This window comes from Pinus tabuliformis, chromosome J (assembly GCF_031772625.1).
Source record: "Pinus tabuliformis cultivar Carrire ecotype Pingquan chromosome J, CPIR1, whole genome shotgun sequence".
NCBI lineage: Eukaryota > Viridiplantae > Streptophyta > Pinopsida > Pinales > Pinaceae > Pinus > Pinus tabuliformis.
Window position 1 is genome coordinate 1,007,470,263 of NC_142295.1, and position 19,294 is coordinate 1,007,489,556.

The 19,294-nt window shown below is 37.6% G+C and overlaps 1 protein-coding gene across 7 annotated transcripts in view; it reads right to left on the reverse strand.

Annotated features, from left to right (window-relative positions):
- Nucleotides 1-648: 648 nt before the first annotated feature.
- LOC149230260 (E3 ubiquitin-protein ligase, putative (DUF177)) overlaps nucleotides 649-19,294 on the reverse strand; it is a 178,090-nt gene continuing 159,444 nt past the window's right edge. For 2 of the 7 annotated variants that reach the window (XM_089378925.1, XM_089378921.1), the window contains 5 exons: nucleotides 1,815-1,844; nucleotides 1,591-1,674; nucleotides 1,445-1,493; nucleotides 1,175-1,324; nucleotides 649-1,034 (listed from right to left, as the gene is read on the reverse strand). In XM_089378925.1, coding sequence (XP_089235051.1) covers nucleotides 1,257-1,324; nucleotides 1,445-1,493; nucleotides 1,591-1,674; nucleotides 1,815-1,844 — 231 coding nt within the window. In that variant the 3' untranslated portion in view covers nucleotides 649-1,034; nucleotides 1,175-1,256. Of the gene's footprint in view, nucleotides 1,035-1,174; nucleotides 1,325-1,444; nucleotides 1,494-1,590; nucleotides 1,675-1,814; nucleotides 1,905-19,294 lie in introns of all 7 variants that reach the window. The other 5 variants (XM_089378924.1, XM_089378919.1, XM_089378920.1 and 2 more) reach the window with 4 other exon arrangements.

Here is a 19,294-nt window from a genome sequence, read left to right on the forward strand (position 1 = left end):
ATACAATCTCACGAAGACAATGAAAAATTACAATCTCACAAAATTTTGTATTACTGAAACATGTTATTGGTGTATTATTCAAAATGAAAGACGTGTAATTCCTATATGTAGGTGTGTCATTCAAAATGAAGGACAAGTGTAATTCCTTCCATGCTCAGCATCGGGTTGATACATGGTACAGACATACATACATATAACAAATGTAGATCCATCTTAACCCCATATCTATCAAACACCGAGAAGGATCAAATATCTTGATATGCAAACTTTTCTTCAAAATTTGCCTTATAAAAGAAGTTTAAACACAAGAAACTTGATCTCTCTCAACACTTATAAATCCAGGATTAAGACAGATCTAGACTGATATAAGATATTGAGTACCCTCCTTGAGGTTAACCTCACAAAACCCTAAAAAATTAACAAAAATAATTACCCATGACCCTCAAAATTATACAACACTTTTATGTTATATACACCAAAAGATGAACTACATTGAAATATTAGCTATACAGTTCTATCATCGACTTGCCCTTTTTAAAGCATGTCACCCTGTGTAAAAAAAATCCTTTAATATAATTGATAATATCATCAACTTTTCCATTCTAATTTATGCTTGAAATGGTTTGATGTGAGCATCAGAACTAAACCTTCGTGAAAAAATATCATGTAACTTCATTTTGTTTCCTCGTAGCAGATCGCTTTAAAAATTTGAGACGAATTTCCACATAAACTATTAATTCCTCAATTTCAAATTTGAAGATAGAATGTTAGGTGGGACTCCATTTCCTGAATACATATTGAGGTTTCGGATATTCCTCCAACCAATTTCCAATCCAAATGAACTAAATATGTCCACCAAAATAAATCGCAATTGACCACTTCCAGTGTTATAGCCCAAATGTTTACAACCAAAGTAGTACTGTATCATACATTTCACTAGGCTTCATAAGCTCCAAGCCTTATAGGGCCAGGACAAGACTATGAGTTTAACGATATCAAACTTTCTTCCAATTTCTTGCTCTTGAAATATAATTCTGTGGTTAGAGAACAGGACATGTGAACATGTGTCAGGGCCTGTGAACATGTGTCTTCTCGAATTGTGTTGAAGAAGTTATATGAAATTATGAATATTGAAAACATTAATCCAGAGAAACTAAGACATTGAAAACATAACCTTGAGGAATACCATTGCTGAACTTGACGCGTTATTTTTCGATACTGTAAGTTGAATGACAACCTTCCTGTAGGGATCCATGTCAATTTATCTTTGCCTTCAATATGGGCAGCCATCTCTTGTCAATTGAATTACTTTTTTCATAATCAACTGCAAGCATATATGGAATGACAGCAGATTTAAAAGGGCTTAATTAGATAAACACACAAGGAATTAATCCATGAAAGCAAATAATACCGAGAAATCTTAAAAAATAGAATTGTCCCATACATTCCCCTTTGCCAAGTCCCGATTTCTCACATGCATCTGAACATGTTGCCTAGTATAGCATAAGCAGTCAGTTGGATACGGTTAATCATTAAGTAGAACAAATATGAACAAAAACAATGAGTAAAAAAAGGCTAAAATGAATATACCTGTGTAGAACAGCTTAGTCGAATTGCATCCCTCACAAAATCATCAAGTACAGCCTCTTCTCTCCCAGGAAGAAAATAAATTATCTACAAATTTTGAAGGAATGTCAGCAAACGTTGTTACAAAATGTCTCATTCTTGGATCTTTTCTCAAATGCCTGTTTAAGCCTATGCACAATGGCTTGGAATCGCAATGACTTAATTTTGCAATTTTCTGATGTACTTACAGAAGGATCGTCATCGACTTCGCCAGCTTTCTGAAAAACACTAAAAGAGCTATCTGTTGGTATACACCAGGCATTGAAGGAGGCATCAACCTAAAAAAGATCCAATAATACTGATTGGGCATTTATTTTAAAAAAAATCTAAGTTGGACCAATGTTATTGTAGTTGATTTTCAAAATATGTACGTGAACATCAAACAAGATAATGCACTGCAATAAATCATTTCATCTCGATCATTGTAAGACTAACTGTGAACTAAAACTATGCATTCAGAAGAAGACCATAGTTTTGACGGAACAGTCTTGCGTGTAATTCCCTCTCAAGTTGACAAGCACAGTCAATCAGGTTCATTGTATTTTCTGTGAGTTGTAATGATAACTGTATTTAAATGTCACATTTGAGTTAATCATACACTTACAGTTGTAGGGTGACAAATTTTAGGGTTCCAGTTTAAGTAAACTAACAAAAGAAAAGTCAAAGGAATGACATTAGTTAAGGGTAGCCAATTTGATTTAATGATAGTCAAAAAAACATTGAGTCGATGCAAAATTTCCGGTCGCAACCATTAAGATCTCCAAATGCCCAAAAAGAAGCATTCATCTAATGTAAAACCGTGCAAATCACAGCTAACGTATGGGCTTGCATATGTGAAATATGCACAGGGTTAATGTACTTGAATTAGGATCCTCTTCATCTCATCAAGCATTGCTCACATGACTGCCATTTCTTTTCTTGTCTGGAGAAAGGGAATTATTAAAGAAAGATATTTTATGTAAGTCGTGCTCACTTGACCAGAGTGATCGAAGCACCATGTTCCAGGTACTCAAGATATTAACAGGAACAAAAAACATGTCTTACGTTCATCCCTCAAAACTCGAACCAAATTAAGGGGAAAGTAGAGATAGTGCCAATGTCATCTCACAGAGTCCTTGCTTTGAATTAGTGCTTTCTAACCTCAGAGGGAATCCCTGGTGATCTGAAACCAAAATTCTTCAAGTATACCCTGCAAATGCCTTCAAATCTGCAAAAGGCACTTACTGAAATCGCAGAATTTACTCACATTTTTGCCACTAAACACTTGACAATAGCAAGTAAAATTCAGATTTACAAGTAAGAATGTTTAGTCAGAGTTGAACCCCATAAATCTTCAATCAACCACTATGGATCTATAACAAAAAAATTGCAGATCTGCAAATAAATCATGCAAAACCAATGAAATAAATTGTTTTTTAATGTAATTTTTTCAACCAGTACCTTCTCTCCAATGGTACGGAAAGAAGAGAAGAGAAATTGACAAGGCATGTGTTACTTGATGCTCATTTCACATCAAAACTTCTAATTCTTTCATAACAAGTAGTTGGCTGCCAAAAGAGTTTCTTCTTCAACTGCAAATACCTATGTTACACCAGGTTTCCAGTATGTGGGAACATAGGTACAAGGGGAGACGGATATGTTCTGTGAACATGCATACCTGATGCATCTATAGATCCCCAAAACAAATTCAAGGGAGTGCGGGGGAAGACATAGGGGACCTTGCCATATATATATATATATATATATATATTAAAAGTTTTAAAATTTTGAATAAAAATATTATTAATAATCATTAATAATACATAGATGAATGATGACACATACCACATACCAAATAGCAGAGCCACATAAATTAAATAACTTGTAAATGCTGATAGGCATCAATCCATAATAAACATCAAAACACTTATCCCCACTTTACCGTGGAGATTCTTCATCTATAAATAGGTTTTGTTACAATGTCACGGTTATCAATACCACATGCCCAAAAAACCATAACTTCCTTTACATGACACTTGTTCATATGTGATTTGTTTTTCAATTAATCAATTTAATTAGCAGAAAAAAGGGCATAATTACTTTCGAGATAAATCTCAACTTTTGATTTATGTATATTACTATGAATATTCTAGTATATTTCATGGAGGTTAAGTCCCTACCATCCCCCTAATAATTATTGATAATTAAATTAAAATTCTGGAAGCCTTATTCCAAAATAGACATGCCTATCAGCGTAATGACTATTTAGTGTCAAATCCAATGAAAGCATGCTGCAAATTCACTGTTATGAGTTTTCAGCTATTAAACTACTGCCCAACAACAACAAAATGACAAACCGACACTAGAAAATAATCACTGTAAGTTTTTTGTGTTATTTTAGGGTATAAGTTTTTTGTGTTATTTTAGGGTTTATAGAGTATAGGAGGGTTGGTGGACCCAAGAAGAAAGAGGTGAAAAACTAGTAATTAAGTTTTAGAGCCTTTTTTTTAAATTATCCTCAAATTGTTGAGAATGGTATGATCTTCACGTGGCCATGGCCATCTCATATTGCATCATTAATGCACTTGGTTAGGCATTAATTATGACTAAGTCCATTATAACTCGTAATACTAGGTTATGGTTAACGCTGACCTAGTCAAATTTGATACGTAGGTTCAATCACCCTCTTAGCAAATTTGCCCTAGTAAAGTAGGCCATAACCACTTTGAGGAGGGAGCAATGAGTTAGCCAAACCCCCTATTTTTATAAAGGGAAATAAGAGAGTGAGCCATTGAACCCTTGGATGCCCTACTTGAGTTGTGTATAAATACACAACTCAAACCTGTAAATCATCTTTTCTGAACATTGAACTAAACCTCTCTAATAAAGCCTGTAGGTACTACACCTTTGAACCCTTGGATGCCCTACTTGAGTTGTGTATAAATACACAACTCAAACCTGTAAATCATCTTTTCTGAACATTGAACTAAACCTCTCTAATACAAGTGTTTAAAGCCTGTAGGTACTACACCTTGGTATTCTCTTGTGGTTGGCATAGTTCTCTTTAAGTGCATTTGTGCATCTTATGTATAGCACACTCATGCTTGGGCATCTTTCTCTCTTTAGTGCACTTTTGGTTGAGCCATAGCCCACTTCTTTAGTGCTGTTCTTTTCTCTTTTAACTGTAGGTTTTTGAGATGGCATTTTTATTTCATTTATCTCTTTCTATTTGTGATCTCAACACAAAAAAGAGTGCCACAAGTGGGTATTTCTGCATGTCCCTTGAGGGAATATGCTACCTCTATGCATATCCAAGTGCAAGGGATGCAAATTTTGTATAATTTGATGTACCATGAAGTACTTGACATACCAAGTACCTAAGTCACCTAGTGCAGGTTCATGTTTGAATTTCATGGCAATGAGATTCACGAAAAGTCGCCCTTAAATACATACATACATATATATTGATGGGTTTACACAAACTCTTGGTGCCATCTATGCCATGTTGCTACAGTCGATGGAGGATGTTATCCAACTGGTTGATTAATTTGAGGAAACCCTCTCGGAGGACATGATATTCACATCACCTCATATGTGCTCAAGCTCAAATCCTAAGTGTACCAAAAGGAGGGGTATCGAGTACATCATCTAGTCCTTTCAATTTATCCAAAAGGAAATTTAGTAAAGACAATGTCAGTATTTGCAAACCGGTGGGGTCTCCAAAGGACTACTGTCAAGATGAGGATTGTTGTCATTAAGTTTCTCGAAAAGTAGCTCTAGGCAATGATTTTGAATTGTGTCAAGTTCTGGCCTTCAGCACAAATCCAACATTTCCTTTTCTCCCCTGCAATTTAGGAAACTCCCCGGAAGGAAAAACCTATGAAACATCATGCTCATTAGGGTTTATTGGGAGTAATTTAGAGTTGGCAATGCTTTAGGGGGGATGATAAAATAAACCAAGGACAGTCTTGCATGAAAGAAACAAAGGGTCGTGAAGTTGAAGGGGGCGTAGTTTCACTAGTGGTCAGGGAGGACCTAAAAGTTGGTCAAATCATTAAGCTTAAAAACTCTCATTAGGAGGTTCAACAAAAGGAGAGTTTTTATGGTAAATCTCAATTTATAGGCACAATCTATGTGGGTCCCAGTTTTGGGTTATGATCCATCTTCTAGCCAGAGGATGGACATGATGCTTGGCATACTCTTGGCAAATTGTTGGTATTGGGAACTATTACCGCTCAAATTGTACATTAAAGTGATTTGAAACCTACTTTTATTGATTTTCATGATTTTCTAGTTTGATAATTACTTCCAATGATTTCTTAATTAATTCTTCTTGTGTCAGATTCATCATTAAGCAATTACACAGAAAATCTCAACATCATCATTAAGCAATTACACATAGAAAATTTCAACTATAAAACAATAATAACAATAGAATCATGAAGAGACAGCCAAACAAAAGAGACACAAATTTTTACCCTGGGAAAACCCTAACTAGGGAAAAATCCAGCAACCTTTTCTTAGAGAAATTGTCTAATTCAACAAGAGTACAATCTGAATTTCATAAACAACTTGGGAATCCCTAGGCATTGACCAGACCTTCTCCCATGAACAGATTTCTAGGGCTTGGCCAACTTTTTTTTTTCTTCATATATAACAAAACCAGAATTTTGACCTTTCTTCTTCCTTAGATAAGTAACTCAAATCTCTCTCTTGCTTCAATTCATCCTTGATGAAAATCTGCAGCGCCCTTTCCTTGATGATTTTCCATGAAGATTATGTATCCAAAATGAGAAGGGATAATGCCCTATTTATATAGTTCTAAGGTGCCCCAAAAGGTGGATCAAAAGGTTGGGCCAACTTGCCTTCTTGGAGCCAAAATTCAAAATTTAAATTTCTTTTTCTTTGGGAGCCGAATTGAGTAATTTAGAATCAAAATTCAATTTCCCTCTTGAATACCGACCGAAGCTACAATAAAATCAACACTCCCTCTTAGCTAGGGAGGTATTCACTTTGACTTCTTCAAATTTACATTTTGTTGAAACAATTTCTCCATCCCAAGAAAAGCTTAAATGAGCTAGCTATGTTGACATATCCATCCACTTTATGTTCTATACCAAAACCACGTGGAAAGCATCCCGCATCAGCATCATGCAAAGGAATCTAGTTACCCACTAGACATATCTCCTTTACAAATGGATCTAGTCACCCACAAGCCAATTACCCATTGGTTGGTCAGGCACCCGCTGACACATGGTGAAACCCTAGGCCCATTTACCATTCCCACATGTTGTCCAATGGTATTAAATGGAAAATCACTTTCCCAATGCTATAGGCACTCACTCAACCCACTATCCAAATAACCATTGGCAATATGGTCAAGTAACCCCTGATCGAGGGAGCACTTCAGGCCTTGACTCTATCTGGGCCAATCTCCCTAGCCACATTACATGGCCCCCAGTCAATATCAATACCCATGACCTATCAATATCCTAACCTAGGAAGAATCTTTGCCCCTTGATGCTACAACATCATCACTCCCTTTAACCGAGGGAAGCATTCTCAACCACTCCAAGCTTGTCCTTGAAGTATACAAACTTCATCTCAGGATAGAGGCTTTGCGAGAATGTCAACAACCTGCTCGTCTATATAAATACATAGGAGCCTCACTGCTCCTCCTTGTTCCATGTCCCAGATGTGTGGTACCATGATTTGTCATCACGATCGTCTCCTGCACCTAATCAAAACAATTATGCGAGTAGCTTCCGAAGCCACAGTGTTTCACAACTCTCCAAACAAGATGCAATATATTCTGCTTTAGTGGTGTTGTCAGCTTCCTGCTCATCATAGCAAATCCCAAGTTGAATCATCATCCTGATGTGCTCTTTTGCACTCTCTACCCAATTTGAATCTAATATTCCTGCAACTGTACTTCATCACTCAATCTATATCCAACTATACCATGTTGGTACCTTAACACATGTTGTGCCACAACGACTTTCCGTTCACCCTGACTAGGTGCTCTTTCTGAAACTGAGATAGATCTTGTTGTGGAAATCCTGGCTACTCCCTCTGCCATTCATCTCCTTCAAATTAGTTACCATGGGAGTGACCATGGACTGGTTGCCCATCAACCCCAAATCTCTGAAGGATAATAAAAATATGCTTCCTTAGACCAAGAAAAATCTCACCCAACTTCTGCCACATTTCTAGTCCCAAGAAGTAATGTATCCAACCAAGATCTTTCATCTCGAACTCAAAGGTCAACTTCCTCTGACATTGAAGCGAGGCTTAACTATTCCTATCATGTAAGCAAATCCTCCTACCTCTATCACATGAATCGTGTTGCTCCAATCAGAAACAAGTCATATGATAACAATATCAACCAAGACTCATTAGATGACCATCCAAGGATATCATGCCTGAGGTCTTTACAAAGCCTTCTTTAGTCTGCAAACATGAGATTCCCTCTCATGCACCTCAAAGCTCTGAGATAGCTCTATGTACACTTCTTCTTCCTCAATTATGTAGATTTTAACCCCATACAGAAATTACCTGCGTACAAATTCTAAAACAAAAAAAATAAACAATGCGAGACCATAACACATATACACAAAGATTTTCCCTGGATTCCAAAACCGAGACTACCAGCTTGATTTTTCATTATATTCCTTTCAATATTAGAATACATATTTATACATGCCGAAGCATCCAATACCATGGACCACAAAACCAACGCGTCCAAAACCATGGAACGAAAACCATCGCGTCCAAAACCATGTGCGAAAAACATGCACAAAACCATAGGTAGGTCCACCCAACCTAATATAGGGTCCAAAAACAAATTTTTCTGGGGCGCTACCCCGGACCCCATAGAGTGGAATTACTTGCACCCCTCAAACCCCCTATGACTCCCCCCACTACGCAATCGACGCAACGAAGGGGGGGCTCTGCCCCCCTTCTACCCCACCCCCCCCCCTCCCCCCCTTGGTTAACTACGTGGGCTAGTCGTGGAAAGAATATAACACAACCCAACAAATTATCCATTGAGGAAAGTAATCTCCACATCTACCTGATATAATTTCCAACCCATAATAGAAGCAACAGAAATAATAGTTCTAACTTAAGTGTAACTGACAATTGGAGAAAATGTCTCCTCATAGACCTCTCCCTTTTTCAGGGAGAATCTTCACGAATCTTGTTTTGTATCATCTATCATATGTTATGAATTAAATATTCATAAATAAGTGTTTTAATAAAATATTAAAATATTAACAATTTATAAATAATTAAGATTAAACTAAGTTAGTGAAAAGGCATGAATCAAAGAGACATGTCTCTTAGTTGGCATGGCCAGTCAACTCCTATATATGGAGAACCGCCATGACCATGTAAACCATCATCTATTCTTTTAATAGATAAAATATTACAGATTTAAGGTAATTGTGATTGAAGTCTTTGACGTACAGCATTTCATTATTTTATCCATTTCATTGTTATCAGAGTCGCACCTTTGCTGGCCAGCACCACACTTCCTGTGGGCCGCCGGCCCTGCAGGCCCTCCACAGTCAGCCAAACCACTATGTTTCCTCCCCAGCCCTGCTACATCCACCTCTATCGCCATACGTTGCACCTGTGTACTCTGTCTCACCATCCACTGCACCTGCGTACTCCGTCTCACCGCGGTGTGCTCCACACCCAGCCGCATAGCCTTCATCAGCCGCCACGTATTCCGTCTTCGGCAGTTGTACCCTGGGACATTGGCGTTGTGGACAATCATACCTTCGACCATCGTGGACAGTCATACCTTCGACCAGATTCCGTGGGTAAGCATTACGGGAGCCACGGGCAACGAACGTGACCGTTGGGTTAAGACATTTCAGAGGTTAATTAACATTGTTGTAATAATAATATTATAACTTTATAATTATATTATAAATTTTAATAATTAAAAAATATGTATTATTATTATTATTAAAAATTGGGTCCAGTAGGAAGAAAAAGAACAAAATGGGTCATGATGATAATTCAAAAAAAAATCGAGAAGAACTCAACAGGCTGCAGAAATGCCTTAACGATGTCGAAAGGAAGCAAGACAATTTTGGGAAGACTCAAAACAACATGGCACAAAATATCTGAGCCATAAAAGACATTGTGAGCCAATCCACCTTCAACTACACAAAGTCCCCGAACCCCAGAAGGAGAAAATTCGCCAGATCAAGAGTTCTGAATGCACGAAAAGCTGCGAATTCCACAAATACACTTTGAAGGAAGCCAGTACTATACCAAATCTTCCGAAAGGAACCATCTTAAAATAAAAAATGAATTACCTAAGTATGATGGTAAGAACTATAAAGGTGTCATCGTATGGGTAAATAAGATGGATGTCATTTTTTTAGCGAACCCCCCACTCGGCGAGCAAGAAAGGGTCATGACTGCATCCAACTACCTAGAAGTAGAAGTGTATGATTAGTTTCTATGGTGGTCGTCTAAATGTACAGGTTGCTCGTTCAATTGGAAAAACTTTAAAAACGCCTTGCTAAAAAGGTTTCATGACGAGGAGGAGGATGATGTCTACGAGAGATTTGTTCACCTGAAACAAAAAGGATCAGTGAGTGAATACACTCATGAATGGGAAGTATTAGCAATAAGGCAGAGAGGGTTCTCAGATGAAGAGCTATTAAAAATGTATCGTTGTGGCCTTAAAGATTACATTCGCAAAGAATTAAAATTGCATAAACCCAAAACCATTGAGGATGCCAGACACGCAACTATAATTATCAAGCGAAAATATAAACTCCACAAGGCACCATGTGTCAGTAATGAGAGAACTAACAACTATTCCAAGGGGAAGTCAAGTAAACCATTGTCAAAGAACACTAGCCACCACCAATGCGAAATGAAGGAAAACAACAATCTAGTGTTGAAAGGAAAAGGGATGGTAAATGCTGGAAATGTAGAGACAAGTATTACGCAGGACACAAATGCGCAACGCAAAAAATTGTACAACTGCAAAGCCGAACAAGAAGAAGAATCTTTAGAAGGCCGCTCTGACGAAGAGAACAATGAAGAAAATGCAAACCCTAGTCCAGAATTAGAAGAAGATATGCCATGAATTTCTTTGGCAGCCATCACAGGGATAGCTCAGCCACGGACACTAAAGCTTAAAGGTCACATCAAGAAGAAAAACGTTATCGTTCTAATATACTCAAGGAGTACACACAACTTCGTAGAAGTCAATGTTGCAAAAAGACTGAACATTTTTGCTTACCCTGTAGCAGATTTAAAAGTTATGGTAGCAAATGGAAAGTAGGCAAGTGCCATAAAGTCAAGTTGCAACTAAGCGAATATGAAATGGAGTCCAATTTCTATATAGTCCCGTTAGGGGGAGTAGACGTCGTTTTAGGGATACAATGGTTACAAACACTAGGCACGTATTCAGCAAATCACCAAAAGCATCTCATTAAATTCAAATTAGATGAAAGGAAATATAAGTTGTTTGGGTTTCAAGCTCCACCAACTCAAGTCATCTCTGCTCAGCATATGAAGAAACTTATTCGCAAGGGAACCCCAGCATATGTCGCACAATGTCAGCATTTGGAGTTATTATCAATAGAAGGGACTCACCAACAATCAAAAATCTCATCCTTGATCCAGAAATATGAGAAAGTTTTTCAAGATCTACCAATGAAATTACCCCCTAAAAGGCAAATTGAGCACATCATCGAAGTCAAACCAGACTCGACACCGGTAAATGTTAAACCATATCGTTATCCCCATCACCACAAGACAAAAATAGAATGATGAATACAAGATCTATTGAAGCATGGAATCATTACAAAAAGTAGAAGTCCTTACGCTGCACCTGTAGTATTGGTCAAGAAGAAGGATGGGTCCTTCCGTTTGTGTATAGATTACAGAGGGTTAAACAAAATCACCATCAAACATAATTTTTCAGTTCCGTTCATTGATGAAATACTAGATGAACTACACGGTGCAGAATACTTCTCAAAATTAGATCTAAGATCAGGGTAGTACCAAATACGAGTAAGACTAGAAGATGTCAAAAAGACAGCATTCACAACTCATGAAGGGCATTATGAGTTTAAAGTTATGCCATTTGGTTTAACAAATGCGCCAGCCACCTTCCAAGCAACCATGAATGAACTTTTTCACCCATATTTATGGAAGTTTGTATTAGTTGTCTTCGATGGTATTATGGTCTACAGTAAGACATGGAAGGAACGTCTCAAGCATCTGGAAGAAGTATTACATGTATTGGAGAAGAATCAGTTCTACACCAAGTTATCAAAGCGTATGAATACCTAGGACATGTTATATCTAGGGAAGGAGTCAAAGTGGATCCCCACAAAATCAAGGCAATCAAAGAATGGCCCAAACCCAAGAACATAAGCTAAGAGAATTTTTAGGGCTAACCAGGCATTACAAAAGATTTATAAAAAACAATGCACATCTGACAGTGCCCCTGACCAATTTGTTAAAAAGGAATGTTTTTCAGTGGAATAACCAAGCAAACAAGTGTTTCGAGAATCTAAAGGAAGTAATGTCAACCACACCAGTGCTAGCGACTCCGGACTTCTCCAAACCGTTCATAGTCGAATGCAATGCTTTGGGATTCGTAATTGGCGCCGTATTAATGCAGGACGATCACCCTATAGCATTCGAGAGCAGGAAGCTTAATAAACGAGAGGGCTTGAAATCAACATACCAAAAGGAGATGCTCGCCATCATACATGCTTTAACGAAATGGCGTCAATACTTGCTCTGGAGTAAATTTTCGATCCGAACTGACCTTAATAGTCTTCAATTTTTACTTTAGCAAAAGATATTATCAACAGAACAACGGAAGTGGATGGAGAAGTTGTCAGCTTTTGACCTAGAAATATTGCACAAGGGGAAAGAAAATGTCATAGTTGATGCACTCTCATGTAAAGATGATGACAACACAACATGTGCTTCCATGATAGTTGTCCCAAAATCGTTGGACGAAATACGAGTCAAATATGCCAAGGATGGGGTTTGTGATTCCATGATTGAGAATATCAATCAATATACCAATTTCGAATGGAAGAACGACATAATGTGGTACAAGGGTAGAATTTACTTAACACCATCATCCAAATTTAAATTGAAAATTCTAAAGGAATCTCACAATTCACCTGCAGTAGGACATGTCGGGTTCTACAAAACTTACTACAACATTCGACAGTCATTCTATTGGAATGGCATGAGCAAGGAAATTCATAAATATGTTGTAGAATGTGATATTTGCCAAAGGAATAAGAGTGAAAATATTCCAACCCCAAGGTTGTTACACCCACTTCACATTCCCAACCAAAAATGGGAAGAGATTCTGATGAACTTCACAGAAGGACTACCTGCGTCTAACGGTAAGGACAAGATATTTGTTGTAGTCGACAGACTCACTAAATATGCCCATTTTATGGCCATCAAAAAGACAGACACAACTAAACAAATTGCCGAAATGTTTTGTAAAAACATCTACAAACTGCATGGGTTCCCCAAAGTCATAGTAAGTGATAGAGACAGAAGGTTCAAAGGTAATTTTTGGAAGGAATTCTGCCACCAGGCAGGAATATCCCTCAACATGAGTTCAACTTATCATCCTCAAACAAATGGTCAAACTGAAGTCATGAATAAGTGCTTGGAAACATATCTTCGTTGCTTCGTCACTGATAAACAAAATAAGTGGACTCAGTGGCTACACCTAGCGGAGTGGTGGTATAACACCACCTACCATACGTCAGCTAAAATGACACCCTTCCAAGCTCTCTATGGTTATGAACCACCCAGATGGAAGGATTTTGCACTACTCGATTCTAAGGTTCTAGTTGTCAAAAACTACTTAGAAGAGAACCAAAGGATCATTAACTTATTAAAAGAGAATCGAACAATGGCACGTAACGGAATGAAACAATAAGTCGATAAACATCGCAGTGAAAGGGAGTTTGAAGAAGGAGATTTGGCCTTTGTTAGACTTCAACCCTGTAAGCAGTTGTCATTGAAACAAGAAGGAAAGATAAACTATAACCTAAATATTATGGACCATATCAAATAATCAAAAAAATAAGCAGTGTGGCTTATGGTCTGAAGTTACCCGACAACTATCGAATCCATAACACCTTTCATGTATCAAATCTGAAGAGAGTACTAGGGCAAAAACAAGTAGCTCAAACAGAAATTTTAGAGACTGATGAAGAAGGAAGAATCATTCTAGAACCAGAAGGTATACTAGCTACCCGAGAGAAGGTACTATGATCCAAGACAATAAAAGAGCGAGTTGTCTTCAGTGCGACTTTTTGGAAGCTTTCCCGGTGGGTTTTTCCGGTCTAATTTCTCTAAAATCCGGTAGGAATTTATTGAAATCACAAGTTTGATGGGTAATCCTGCACAATCCAAGTGGCCTCGAGGTTTTTCAAGGTGTTGAATCCATTTATACAATCAAAAAACCAATTTAAATAACACAAATCAAGATTTCACCTCAAATTTTTTTGTCGGATTCCGGCACCGGAAAATCTAAAAGTTGCACTAAAGAAAACTCCATAAAAGAGTACCTCATCAAATGAAAGAAATTACCAGAGGAAGATTCATCTTGGGAATCAAAACGTTTTCTTCAGCATCATCCGACGTTACCCATGCTTCGAGGACAAAGCATTTTTAAGGAGAAGGCAATGTTATGAATTAAATATTCATAAATAAGTGTTTTAATAAAATATTAAAATATTAACAATTTATAAATAATTAAGATTAAACTAAGTTAGTGAAAAGGCATGAATCAAAGAGACATGTCTCTTAGTTGGCATGGCTAGTCAACTCCTATATATGGAGAACCGCCATGACCATGTAAACCATCATCTATTCTTTTAATAAATAAAATATTACAGTTTCAAGGTAAATGTGATTGAAGTCTTTGGCGTACAACATTTCATTATTTATCCATTTCATCATATACTTCAACTTGTAGGTCCATTTGGAAGTCACCACTGACTTCTCTTTGGCACAATTTCCTTCATCATGGCATCCTTCAAACTTGTTAGCCTTCCTGCTCCGTCTAGACTAGGAGCTCATCTGGTCATCAAAAATGGTTTTAGATGTCAGTACAATTTATCCCACTTGAACTCAAATCACTCTAGGAGAATCCTCTTGTCACAAGCTTTGCTTTGTTCTTCCCAATGCTTTCATCTGATGCCAGAGCCTTGGCAGCCTTCACAATGTACCTGCACCCCTTATTAGGAGGTCATGGAAGAAATGATTATAACCCAACAAAAGAAACAACGAGAAGAGGCTAAAAAATAGTAAAATAATAATAATCAAGGAAGAGAGATATAAAGTACTTATCTTTGAGGATTGTAAGGAATTTTCAACTCCCTCTTGATCTTGCCTTCATGCAGAAATCATTGAAATCCATCTACAAACTCATCATCCTCGTCCTCATCATCAGCATGTTGATTTCCTTTCCTTCCTTGCATGAGCTAAGGTTTATTCTTTCAGCAAAAACATCAATCTCAGTCTAGCTCTAGGGTTTTATCCACAAACTCTAGGGCTTTCTTATTTAATACTTCTAGTCTTCTAGGGTTTACAAACCCTAAGATTTCCAAATTTCACTGACACCCTTTGCAACAAACTTTGTCATGTGCTAATTGACAACCCGTTGCTTTATAGGTGAAGAAACCTTTCTACTCTCGCTCAATCTGTAACAAGAAGCAATGGCACCCTAGCACTAGCAACATATCTCAGTCAATACAATCATAACCTCAAAAGTACAACGCAAGGCATATTCTGCATACTTGTTAAGGGTCTCTGGTCAAGTGAATCTGAAAACCACAATTCCAAGAGATAAAACTTTTGGCCACTAATTCTATCCTTGTTGTTGTTCATGACTAATCCTCCATAAAAGATGTGCCAACGAGATTAGACAGGTCATATAATGACTTAGTGTTGGTTGGTTCTTACTTTGCAAAAAGTTCACGAGACCCACTTTGATTCTTGGTGTATATTGCTTCAATGATCAACACGTATGCTTTTCCCTTCAATTTGTGAGGCCTAAGATAAAATTCAAGACAGATGTAGAATCAAAATATGAATAAAAAGATACGATAGTAGTAACAGTTATTTCCTTAAGTTTTGAATTATTATCATTTGCCATTGGTGATAACTTTGAAAGCCACAATTTCAGCAACCCACTTCCACTGGAAGTTTCACCATTCATTCCTAATTTTGTAAAGGAAGATATAGCAAACTCTATAACAATCACCTTGGAATTTATTGCTTATCAAGTGAAAGGAGTAAGACATGAAGGACCAAGTCTATGCTATAAGTATTACTTACAATCTCCAACGTTGATGAACAAGTTGCCTAATTAACTCTTTTGGATCAACCAACCGTGAAAAGACATGAGTTAGAATCCTTTCCAACTACCCTTCAAATGGATTTCAACAAGTTGGTATCAAGTCAACGAGCTTGGAAAGTGTTGCTTGGGCTACTTTATGATGTGGATCATCCAAATTCTAGAAACAAATTTCATGACATTCTCAAAACTTTGGGTTATGTCTTGTACCCCTTTAGGCCCTTGCTATATCATTTTCCTTAAGTAGTTAAAAGCAACAACTCTAGTAGACCAATATGCACTGACACTAAGTCCCTCTGTAAGGGCATCATTGAGGGACATAAGACCATCCATATAATCAAACGCTTCCCTAGCGAGTAGATGGTTATCCTCAAAACTTAATCTATTGATTCTGGATGACCTTCTTGGCCCATGCTTCCTTAAGAGTGGTCTCTGAAAATTTGGTATTGAACTATACTATAAATCCTTGGATCTAGCATCCAAATATGACTTGTCCATTTGTGATTCTAACTTAAGAACACACCTTGGTGCTTTAATCTCATTACTCTCTTCAAGAGAACTTCGTTCCATTAACCGATCCTTATGTAAGCAACATCCTTGTATTGGATCGCCATCACACTTGGGAATTTCAGCCTTTTTGGCAAATTCACACTTTTTCTTTTGTTAACTATTAGATGTTCTTGGATGCATTTTGATATTTCGAGCTGAAATCTTGATCTTCTTTGGAGCTATCTCTTGGATTATGGATGCATATATCATATTATCATCTTGTAAGTGCTTTATATTGATGTTTTGCTCTTGAAATATGACTAATGTATGGAATAGTTGCAGCTAGGTTAATGCTATTGTGCCCTGATTTATTGAAGATCATTTTGAAGGCTATTTGGTTGACAATTGCATATGTTATTCATTGTATGGCAAATGATGAACATTCCTAATGGATGAAATTTTGTTTTTCCTCCATAAAACCCCATAATTCTTGAGTGGGTAAATGTTGAGTGTTGGTGTTGGGTGTGGAGCCTGATTATCTTTTGTATTCAAAGGTTTCAGTCGGATGTATACCCCAAGAAGATTATACATCCCTCCACATGGGGGGGTGCGGAGGGGACTTGTCCCCCCCGCGGAGATTCGGGGGCGCCGATCCCCCCGACTGGGGGGTTCGGGGGCCAGTGGTCCCCCGGCAAGGGTTCAGGGGCAGTGCTCCCGAAGCTAAAAATAGATGTAAAATTTCCTTGTAAAAGTCTAGTAATTTCTAGTCAATCTGGGCTGTTCATTATGCGGATGATCTGAAGGTAGAAGTTATGTTTAGTTTAGGGTTTTTTTCCCTATAAGGCAACCCCTCACTATATATGAGGGAATTGTATTGCGTCTATGTAGATCAGTATTCTGAGTGAGGAAGAGAGAGGAGATTGAGAGCGAAGAGGGAGTTACAGCGGATCTGCTATAGGTTGTATCTCTTCAGTTTTCTAGATAATATAATAAAAGAAGGACTGGTTGTTTCTCCGTGGACGTAGCCCAAACTGGGTGAACCACGTATATCTGTGTCTCTCTTGTTTTATGCATTTTCTGCGTTTATATTTCTGCAATATTTATGTGTTCCATTGCTCTGTAATATATAATTTTCTAACAGTTGGTACCTACGGCATCAATTCTTAACCTCCTTAGAGACAAATTTGGCTGATCTAAAGCATCTAGGACTCCATACGCCCAAAGGGAAAGGCACGGGTCCAAGCCTTTGGTGATAAATCCTCTTCTCTCTCCATAATTTATCCTAGAATTTTAGTCCCCTTTTGTTGGATAGTTAGGCCTAGCATAGAGCAAAATTCATTAGAGAGTAGATTGGTGGATTCCAAGAACATAGACTTCAAGCCTAGGGTCTTATCTACAAGACCTCAAGGTTTGGCAAGCATCTCATTGGTTTTCGTCCATAAAATTTCTTGCCCTAGGTGTGCCTTAGAAGGAAAACCCTAGCTTGAATTTCCTTAACTTGGGGACTTCTTTAAGGATTGTATGAACTTGGTACTCGGGGGAAGTAAATCATAAGAAGCCCTTTCTTCTTCCAAATTCCAAAAACAAATTTCATAACATTCTCAAAACTTTGGGTTATGTCTTGTACCCCTTTAGGCCCTTGTTGTATCATTTTCCTTAAGTAGTTAAAAGAAGCAACTCTAGTAGACCAATACGCACTGACACTAAGTCCCTCTGTAAGGGCATCATTGAGGGACATAAGACCATCCATATAATCAAACGCTTCTCTAGCGAGTAGATGGTTATCCTCAAAACTTAATCTATTGATTCTGGATGACCTTCCTGGCCCATGCTTCCTTAAGAGTGGTCTCTGAAAATTTGGTATTGAACTATACTGTAAATCCTTGGATTGGGCATCCAAATATGACTTGTCCATTTGTGATTCTAACTTATGAACACACCTTGGTGCTTTAATCTCATTACTCTCTTCAAGAGAACTTCGTTCCATTAACCGATCCTTATGTAAACAACATCCTTGTATTGGATCACCATCACACTTGGGAATTTCAGCCTTTTTGGCAAATTCACACGTTTTCTTTTGTTAACTATTACATGTTCTTCGATGCATTTTGATATTTTGAGCTGAAATCTTGATCTTCTTTGGAGCTATCTCTTGGATTGTGGATGCATATATCATATTATCATCTTGTAAGTACTTTATATTGAAGTTTTGCTCTTTAAATATGTCTAATGTATGGAATTGTTGCAACTAGGTTAATGCTATTGTGCCCTAATTTATTGAAGATCATTTTGAAGGCTATTTGGCTGACAATTGCATATGTTATTCATTGTATGGCAAATGATGAATGTTCCTAATGGATGAAATTTTGTTTTTCCTCCATAAAACTCCATAATTCTTGAATGGGTAAATGTTGAATGTTGGTACCTACAGCATCAATTCTTGACCTCCTTAAAGACAAATTTGTCTGATCTAAAGCATCTAGGACTCCATATGCCCAAAGGGCAAGGCACGGGTCCAAGCCTTTGGTGATAAAACCTCTTCTCTCTCCATAATTTATCCTAGAATTTTAGTCCCCTTTTGTTGGACAGTTAGGCTAGGGCATAGAGCGAAATTCATTAGAGAGTAGATTGGTGGATTCCGAGAGCATAGGCTTCAAGACTAGGGTCTTATCTACAAGACCTCAAAGTTTGGCAAGCATCTCATTGGTTTTCATCCATAAAATTTCTTGCCCTAGGTGTGTCTTAGAAGGAAAACCCTAGCTTGAATTTCCTTAACTTGGGGACTTCTTTGAGGATTGTATGAACTTGGTA